The 10,299-nt window shown below is 46.0% G+C and overlaps 1 protein-coding gene across 1 annotated transcript; it reads left to right on the top strand.

Annotated features, from left to right (window-relative positions):
• Window positions 1-7,387: 7,387 nt before the first annotated feature.
• On the top strand, window positions 7,388-7,799 carry LOC118656256 (cytochrome c oxidase assembly protein COX14-like). Its single transcript, XM_036309371.1, has one exon. It carries the CDS (start codon window positions 7,401-7,403, stop codon window positions 7,572-7,574), a length of 174 nt encoding a protein of 57 aa, XP_036165264.1. The 5' UTR covers window positions 7,388-7,400; the 3' UTR covers window positions 7,575-7,799.
• Window positions 7,800-10,299: the final 2,500 nt, after the last annotated feature.

Genomic DNA, 10,299 nt, shown 5'->3' with positions numbered 1-10,299 from the left:
CCCTCCTCCCAAAAAATCTAAAGGAGTTCATCACCACCAAGCCAGTATTACAAGAAATGTTAAAGGAACCTTTTTAAAAAGAAGCAAAAAAAAAAAAAGTAAAAAATATGAACAATAAAATACCAATAACTACATATCTATCACAAGTTACTTTAAATGTAAATGGATGATATGCTCCAATCAAAGACATAGGCTTGCTAAATGAATAAGGAAACAAGACTCTTTCATATGCTATATACAAGAGACTCTCTTCAGATTGAAAAACACTCAGACTGAAAAAGATATTTCATGAAAGTGGAAACAAGCAAACAAAAAAGCTGGGTTAGTATTATTTATATCACACTAAATAGACTTAAAACAAAGGCTATAACAAAAGACAAAGAAGGATCCAGCAATTACACTTCTGGGTATTTATCTGAAGAAACCTCAAACACTAATTTGAAAAGACACATGCACCCCTATGTACATTGCAGCATTATTTAAAATAGCCAAGATATGGAAGCAACCTAAGGGTCCACCAATAAATAAATGGATAAAGAAAAACTGGTACATATATACAATACTAAAGACCCGGTGCACAAAATTCGTGCATGTGGAGGGGAGGGTCAGCCAAGCCTGTGCCCTTTCACAGTCTGGGAGCCCTCAGGGGATGTCTGACTGCAGCCACTGAGGTGGGTCGCTGTGTCTGCCCCCTGGTGGTCAGTGCATGCCATAACGACCGGTTGTTCCCGGGTTTGGGGTTTGGTCGATTTGAATATTACCCTTTTATTATATAGGATACAATGTGACTTAGCCATAAAAATAAATAAAATCTTGCCATCTGCAACAACATGAATGTACCTAGAGGGTATTATGCTAAGTGAAATAAGTCAAAGACAAATAGCATATGATTTCACTTATACACAGAACCTTAAAAAACAAAATAAAAAACAAACAAAACTGAAACAAACTACAGATACAGAGAACATTTTTATGTTTTCCAGATGAGAGGGGGTTTGGAGGAGGTGGTTGGAAAAGGTGAATGAATTAAGAAGTACAAATTGATAGTTACAAAATAGTCATGAGGATATAAAGTATAGCATAGGGAATACAGTCAATAGTATTTCAATAATTATGTATGGTGTCAGATAGGTACTAGATTTATTGGGGTGATTACTTCATAAAGGTATAAAAATGTCTAATTACTATGTTGTACATCTGAAACAAATAAAATATTGTAGGTCAACTATAATTGAAAAATAAAAAATTATTTTTAAAAATGAAGTGATTTCATTAGACACAAGGAACACAATGCTAAGAAACAGTCGGAATTATTTCTTTATGCCCACGCACAGCTAACACAGAGCCAGGGCTAGATGGCTGGTCTTCCTATTCCCCCAGGCCAGTGCTCTCTGTATCACACCCTGCTCTCCTCGATAAGGCTCAGCTTCCCAAGTTTGGGTTCATGACGTCAGACCCAGGCTTTCTTCTTCCGCACTCTCCTTGGCATCACGCAAAGGGAGAGGGGCACTGCCGCCATATTTATAGACACACCAGAATAGTGGTTTTCAACCAGCTGTGATTTTGTCTCCTCGGGATTTTTTTTCAATGCCTGGAGATATTCTTTGCTATCACAACTTCAGGAATGCTGCTGGCATCTAGTGGGTAGAGGGCAGGGTGCTGCTGAACATCCTGCAGGACAGCCCCCCGCCCCGCGCCCCCCCCCCCCCCCCCCCCCCCACACACACACACTGAAGAATAATCCTGCCCCAAATGCTAACAGTGCTGAGGTGGAGAAACCTACCCTCGAGCATCCCAAGGCTGGTCTGCCAAACCCAGAGGCAGGTCTGTCCTTGGGATCTGGCTTTGGCAGGAGCCGTTGCAGATCTGCGGACATGAGACCAGTAGATTGAGTGGCAGGGTAGGAGGAGGGTTAACACATCTGGTTGCTGGCCTGGCTCTGCTCTAAACCAGTCTGTGCACCAGACGCCACTTCTTGTCTCACTCCGATTTCAGTGGAAGATTCCATGCCCAGAGTGGTCATGGCTGCAGGGACTGGGAATCGTTCGGACACTGCCCACAGAAGGTGCCTTGGAAACTCTGAGCATGCCCAGCCAGGCTTGGCTATGGGTGAAGCACTGTGTGTGTCAGGTTGTGTCTGCAGTGTTCTGGCTTTCACTCCAGCAGGAAAGTCAGGGCCAGAGCACAGACTGTGGGCAAGACACCCTGACCTGAGCTTCCTCACCTCTCACTCTGCAGTCCCCCTCCCTGACAGCCCCAAACCCGGGGCATTCACACTCACCTTCTACCTTCCACAGCATCCCAATGCCATTGCTTATGTTCTACAATTTGCTTTGCCCCCAAGTTGCATTCCCAACACTCAATTTCTCTTTCATAATTATCATTAACAATCTCTAAAGTTCATTCCAGACCAGACATTCCTTGACAGTAAATCCGTGGGTCCATTCAGTCTCCTACTAGCTTTGCACTAAACCCTCAAAACTATTATGGAAAACTTCCTAGTGACGCTGCTGCTAAAATGATGGCTTTGCTGCCCCCTCCTGTCCACCAGTTTGGGCCATACCTGAGAACCTTATGCCTTTATTTCCTCAGATGCCCAGCACCTAAAAAAAAAAAATTCTCCCTGGAGGATCCTTGAAGTCCTTTGAGAATTACTGTTCAAAAGACATTTACTAGAAATTCTTGAGGCCCACAAATGGGTGTATCTGGTGCCTCACTTGGGAGATGCTCAACAAAGATTTGCTAACGTGGTTTATAATCAGCAGGGCCCACAAATATAACGGCACCTGTGTTGCTTTAAGTGGCTTATGTCACTGGAAAATCGCCTGTGCACCATTTCTTTAAGTTTCCATTTCATTAGTACTGCCCAGAGAGATTTTTTTTTATCACTCTTAGTTTCTCACCCAGAAACTCACAGCAGAGGGGGAAAAAGAAAATAAAATCCAGAACAATAAAGGAGTCTTAGTGCCACTGCTGTCCCCAGATCTGAATCTTAAAGGACACTGCTCTGAGCCAAAGCCTTAGTGAGTTTTGTTTCACCATTATCGAACCTCGAGAAGCACTAAGTTAACAATTAACCGATCTGCAATCAGGCTCTTGTTTTGTCTATTTAAAAATGTAGAGGCATGGACACAGTCTTTTGGGCGAAACAGCCTTTTAACCCAAAGGAGAATTAATTTGAGGACATTGCTGCGAATGTGGCAGTTGTGAACCAGAATCTGTTCATGTGCACAGCCATACTTTCCATCCAGCCTATTGTTTTAACTGAGAAATCTCCCCGAAGCAGAAACCACAGCCACAAAATGTCACAACAGGGAGTAAAACACCCTGGGCACTCAGTGACTCAGAAGTCACCACACCTTGCTCTGCAGCGGCAGCGGGGCTGCTGGGGCTGTGGAGATGTTCATTAATTGTGTGGGGCTCCGGGATGCGTTTGGTTTTGCAAGCTCTTTGGCAGCTCCTGCCTTCCTGTTTATCGGCCGGCCTCCACGTGCTCACACAATTCAGAACACAAGTGAGGTCTTTTACAATTCAAAAGCAGGAAAGACCAGGACATTTGTCATTAGACTGCAAATAAAAAGATCTCAGTGCTGGAAGTTGTGTGTCCCTATCTCCTTCCCTTTGAAGGCTGCAATTAAGCATGTTCATGGAGAATGCATCCTTGCCATCCTAAGAAAAGGGGGGATATGAACCCAATTATTTGGTAGTCAACTTTGCCCCTGAAATAAATGAAACTGCAAAGCTGTCTTTTACCAGATGCCCAGGCACTGACAGAAAGCTGTGCAACCAGAATTTCATATCCATTCCCTTGGGGCATGATTTAAACCAAGAAATCTGTCGTCAGGAGGCAAGTGGGAAACTGCTCGGGGACAGCTGAACAATGATGGTGAAGGGTTTTTGTCTCCCCCTCAACCCCTTAAAACTAAGTGAAACCGATCTCCGATTGATTATTAAACACTTTGCATTAAATGGCCGGGGGATATTCTGCTCATTAAATCCATGATTTTTAAGCAGAGCTATTTCTGCAGGATTATACTGTGGGGGAAGGGGTCAGGTGGAGAAGGGGGCTGGGGGAAGGGGGCCGAGATAATGAGAAAGAAGTAATAGCATCAAGTTGGCAAAACTCTTGAGGAAGTTAAAAAACAGGTCTGTTAGCAACATCACCTGCCAAACGGGTGCCATTCTTTTTGAGGTGAAGGAATCAGGTGAACACTCCATAAGTTACATAAATGTGTAATCACTAATTACTGTAATTTTAAATTTTTTTTAAAGAATCAGGTGAACAAATATAAGTTATCACCTTTACTATGGAAAGCAGTTATTCACTATGGGGAGTGGAAGAATAATGTCTAATGGGATTATTTTCTTCTTTTTGGGAAAGACATGCATTTAGGACAAATTTTCTCCATCTCAAATTGATTCTTTGAAGTATTAGTACTAATAAAGGTTAACATGTTTCTCTTTATTTTGGTCATAAATTATGTCTGCTATTGCCTATTTGTGCCTTTTAAAAGATTTTGCACACCAGTGCCTTGCACCACGGGATGTAATATAAACATGGATTCCTTGGTCTTAAACAGAACATTTGATGGGACTCAAAGGTGTGAGTAGAGGAGGTATCATTATGCTTTTATTTACTAGATGTGTATTCTTCCCGTTCTCATGGATTTTATATTTTCTTCCACTTTACTTAGAATAACATCGTCTCCCATCTATATCTCACATGATTACCTTTTTGTTCAGAATCCACTAAACGAATACAGTTATTCTGTTTGTTGCTAAGCAACTGAGCTGGGTTACCCAGAAGAATCTCACTCCACTGTCAGATCCTTGTTCCCTTTTTGATAATTGACCACAGAGAGAGTTTGCTGGTGAGGAAGAAGAGCTGGCAATCAAGAGGCTTGAGGAATAAAAAAGAATGAACTGTTCCAGGTTTGTCAAACACTTTTACATAGACAAATTCAATGGAATACCATTTAATAATAAAAGGAGTGGACCACTGATACACACAACATGGATGAAACTGAAATGCGTTAAGAAGAAGCCAGGCACAAAAGAGTATGTGCTATGTCTATTTCACTGCGTTTAGATGAAACTTGAGAAAAGACACAGGGAATTTCTAGGGATGACGGAAATGTCCCAACATCTGTATCTCGATTGTAGAAATTACACAGGATGCAAATTGAAATGAAATTTAAATGGATGCATTTATTTTATGCAAGTTATACCCCAATAAAGAAAGCAAAGCTATTAGCACTCATGGTATGTAGTTTCTTAAATTTGGTTTTAGTTGTGTTATTTTTTAGGACTAGGAATATCTTTTCCTATGGAGAGTAACTTTTTTTTTTTTACAGGGAAAGGAATTTCATGTCACATAAAATGCAACTTAATTTTTAAAGAAAGAGTTTTTATTATTTTTTTAAAGAACACTTATAAGAAAAGTATTAAAATGAATAATTCTCCCTTTGCTGCTTGTTACCTTTTCATTTTATTTTTATTAGTTATATGTGCTAATAACTCCTATTCTACAGAAACAACTAGTTTCAACTCTTTTAAGCTATTCTCTTGGAATTAACTTAGCATTTCTACTAATATGTTTACATGTTGCTTCCTGATTTTTCAGATTATGCTTTATTGGTTTCTCACTCTAGAAATATTGTATTTCACATTCTCTCTCTCTCTCTCTCTCTCTCTCTCTCTCTCTCTCTCACACACACACACACACACACACACACACACACACACACACTTCCAGTTTCTCATCTTTCCAATGAGGTTATAATTGTTTGATTTTGGTGCTTACCTTATTTAGACTATATAAATGCCATTCCCTGCTGAGACAAGTAGAAACCATAATTTCTTTTCCTGCATAACTTTTTGTTTTCCCTGGAGTTAATAAGTGCTGGGGTTTTGTTTGTGTTTAGTTTACTCTAATGAGGTCCCATGCTCTCCAGGTGAACCACACAAATGTCACCCTGCTCCTCCTTTCTGATCATCCCCTGCACTCCCTTTGCCTCTCACTGGAATGACATGTTTTGGGAAACTCCCTTAAAAAGAATGAATAGCCTGACTGTCATGGCTCAGTGGTTGAGCATTGACCTATGAGTCAGGAGGTCACAGGTTGATTCATGGTCAGGGCACATGCCCAGGTTTTGGGCTCGATCCCCAGTGTGGGGTGTGCAGGAGGCAGTCAATCAATGATTCTCTCTCATCATTTATGTTTCTATCTCTCTCTCCCTCTCCCTTCTTCTCTGAAATTAAATATATATACTAGAGGCCTGGTGCATGAATTTGTGCACAGGTGGGGTCCCTCTGGGTGGCCTGCAGGGATCAGGCCTAAACCCACAGTTGAATGCTGCCTGCAGCTCCTACCTGCTTCTCCCGCTCATCCTGGTCCCACAGTGCCTGCCACAGGCTTGGGCCCAATCAGTTCCGATTAGGAGAGGCTCGCACTGTCACAGCAGCACTTGCCAATCATGAGCCCTGCATCTGGTGCCCTCCCAAGGGGAGTAGCCTGCAAGATCAGGCTGAAACTGGCTCTCTGACATCCCCCAAAGAGTCCCGGATTGTGAGAGGTTGCAGGCCAGGCTGAGGGACCCCACTGGTGCATGATCAAGGCCGAGGAGGGACCACAGGAGGGCTCCAGGGCATGACTGGCCCTTCTTGCTCAGTCCCAATTGGCCAGACCTCAGCAGCAAGCTAACCTACCGGTTGGTGCAGCTGCCTCCTGGTGGTCAGTGCACATGATAGTGAGCGGTTGAACAGCCTTAGCATATCATTAGCATATTATGCTTTGATTGGTTGTTCGGTTGTTCTGCAGTTCAGTCATTCTGCCGTTCAGTCTATTTGCAGATTACCATATCCTATCTAATAATAGACAAGCATGGTAATTAACTGTACCTCCGACACGCTTCCCATTGGCTTATCAGGGCGATATGCAAATTAACTGCCAACCAAGATGGCGACTGGCAGCCAGGCAGCTTAAGCAAACAGGAGGCTTGCTTGCTCCAGTGAAGGAGGAAGCCAAGGTTCCCCGCCTGCCACTGCTGGGCTCTGAGCTTGCACTCTAAGAAACAATGTTGCAATTATAGAAGCTAAACAAACCCCATGCTTTCAGCCAGCCAGCCGAGCTGGAGTTGCAACAGTTTTTCAATTATAGAACCCAAACAAACCCAGATACCTGCTTTCAGCAGCCAAGGTCTCAGAGCTGGAGCTGAGCCTCAGAGATAAAGCTGACTCCCAGTTCCAGTGACAGCCATAGAAGGTAAATAAATCCCAGAATTAAAAAAGAAAAAGAGACTGCACCCAACCTGGGTGGCGGGTGTTGCGGCTCCCGCCTCAGAGTCCGGCACGCGGTGTGCTCTCTCTGCGTTGGGAGTCATATCCTAGAGGGGGACGACATGCCAACTGCCAATCAACTAGCTGACATTGGCTACAAGACTTTCTCCACCTCCATGATGCTGCTTACTGTGTATGGGGGCTACCTCTGCAGTGTTCGAGCCTACCACTTTTTCCAGCAGCGCAGCTCCCGGCGCCAGGCTGCAGAAGAACAGAAGACCTCAGGAGTTCTGTAGAACTGGGGGGCTCTTTTCCTTGACCAGAGGCCTGAGGCATGCTGTGGAAAGAGCTCACCTACAATCATCCAAATCAAGAGAACCAGGGCTTTAATGGTTTTCAAGTCCTGCTGGGGATAAGTGCCCATGTTTTCTCTGGAACTGCCAGTTTAAGGAGGCTATCAAATCGTAACAGGAATTGGGGCAGGGGGAGGCACATGCACAGACATTAAATATTTTGTCATGTGAAAAAAAAAAAAAAGAAAAGAAAAAGAAAAAAAGGAGAGTTTGGGAGCTTCAGTCACCCGCCAGCCTGAAAACGGCCCTCAGCCCCTCACCCAGACTGGCCAGGCACCCCAGTGGGGTCCCCCACCCTGAAGAGGGTGTGACCAGCTGCAAACAGCCATCAGCCCCTCATCCAGGCTGGCCAGGCACCCAAGCGGGACTCCCACCCTGATCCAAGACACCCTTCAGGGCAAACCAGCTGGCCCCCACCCGTGCACCAGGCCTCTATCCTATATAGTAAAAGGGTAATATGCCTCCCAGCACCGGGATCAGCGGAGCCGCGAGGCCTCCTGGCACAGGGATCAGTGGAACCTTCCAGCACTGGGATCAGCAGAGCAGCGAGGCCTCCCAGCATTGGGATCAGCAGAGCTGCGAGGCCTCCTGGCCCCTGGAGCAGTGTGGCAGGGGGCAGAGCCCAAATCCCCTGATCACCCTGCAGCTCTGTGTGTGACAGGGGGCGGGGCCACAACCTCCCTATCCGCCCTGCTCTGTTCGTGACCGGGGAAGGCGCCCCAACCCCCTGATCGGCCCTACTCTGTGCCTGATAGGGGGGAGCTACCTAACCCCCTGATCGGTCCTGCTCTGTGTGTGACAGGGTGCAGCGCCCCAACTCCCCCATGGGCCCTGCTCTGTGTGTGATGGGGTGGAGCCGCAACCTCCCCATCAGCCCTGCCTTGAGTATGACAGGGGGCGGCGCCCCAATCCCCCAATCGGCCCTACCCTGAGCGTGACTGGGGGTGGCATCGCAACCTCCCCATCCGCTCTGCTCTGTGCATGACAGGGGGCGGTACCCCAACTCCCTAATCAGCCCTGCTCTGAGCCCGACCAGGGGCTGCACCTAGGGATTGGGCCTGCCCTCTGCCACCCGGGAGTGGGTCTAAGCCAGCAGGTCGTTATCTCCCGAGGGGTCCCAGACTGTGAGAGGACACAAGTGGGGCTGAGGGCCGCCCCCCCGCCAGTGCACAAATTTTTGTGCACCGGGCCTCTAATATATATATCCTATCTAATAATAGACAAACATGGTAATTAACCATACCTCTGCTATGCTTCCCATTGGCTAATCAGCAGGATATGCAAATTAACTGCCAACAAAGATGGCGGCCGGCAGCCACACAGCTGAAGTGAACAGGAGGCTTGCTTGCTCCAGTGATGGAGAAAGCCAAGGTTCCCTGCCTGCCTTGGCCTGCTCTAAGCTACACTCTAAGCAACAAAGTTGCAATTATAGAAGCTAAACAAGCTCCAGATACCTGCTTTCAGCCAGCCATGCCTCAGAGCTGGAGCCGGCTCTCCGCTCCAGTGATAGCTATAGAAGGTAAATAAATCCCAGAATTTTAAAAAAAAAAAAAAGAAAGAAAAAGGAGAGGCTGGGAGCTTCAGTCTCCCGCCAGCCTGAAAACGGCCCTCAGGCCCTCACCCAGACTGGCCCGGCAACCCAGTGGGGATCCCCACCCTGAAGGGGGTGTGGCCAGCCTGAAAACAGCCATCAGCCCCTCATCCAGGCTGGTCAAGCACCCCAGTGGGACCCCCACCCTGATCCGGGACACCCGTCAGGGAAAACCAGCTGGCCCCCACCCGTGCACCAGGCCTCTATCCTATATAGTAAAAGGGTTATATGCAAACTGACCCTAACAGCAGAAAGACTGGGAATGACTGGTCACTATGACACACACTGACCACCAGGGGACAGATGTTCAATGCAGGAGCTGCCCTCTGGTGGTCAGTGAGCTCCCACATAGAGGAGCTCTGCTCAGCCACAAGCCAGGCTGATGGCTGACAGTACAGCAGTGGTGGTGGGAGCTCCTCCTGCCTCCTCAGCAGTGCTGGGAAGTGGGCATCCCCCGAAGGCTGCCAGGCTGCCAGAGGGATGTCTGATTGCCATCTTAGGCCCAATCCCCTGGGGAGCAGGCCTAAGCCAGCAAGTGGTCATCCCCCGAGGGGTCCCAGACTGCGAGAGGGCACAGGCCGGGCTGAGGGACCCCTCACCCAGAGTGCACAAATTTTTGTGCACTGGGCCTCTAGTATATATAAAGGATGAATGGTCTGCTTGATTAAAAACATTTTTAATCTACTCATATGTAAATGATTGCTTGTCTGGGTATAGATATCAAGATGGAAATGTATTTCCTTCCTGAAATTTGAAGCCATTTTTCCACTCTAATCTTAATTTCTAGTGTTATTTTGAAAAAATCTATGCCATTCTGATACATGTTGCTATAGGAAACCATTTCCTTTCGCTGAAAGATTATCACAGAATCTTCTCTCTTCCCAGCGTTCTGAAACATCACAATGACCTTCCCTAGCGTGGGTTCATTTTTACCCATTGTGCCAAGGACTCAATGGTCCCTTTCAATCTGTCAATTTATTTTCATCTGTTCTGGAAGACTCTGAACTGTTTCTCTGATGATTATTTTCATTCCTATTATTTTTATGTTTGGATACTCTGTACTCAATTTCCAATTAT

This window comes from Myotis myotis, unplaced genomic scaffold, assembly GCF_014108235.1.
Source record: "Myotis myotis isolate mMyoMyo1 unplaced genomic scaffold, mMyoMyo1.p scaffold_m19_p_1, whole genome shotgun sequence".
NCBI classification, from domain to species: domain Eukaryota; kingdom Metazoa; phylum Chordata; class Mammalia; order Chiroptera; family Vespertilionidae; genus Myotis; species Myotis myotis.
The sequence above is the reverse complement of the archived record's forward strand: the minus strand, read 5'-3'. Positions and strand labels throughout refer to the sequence as shown.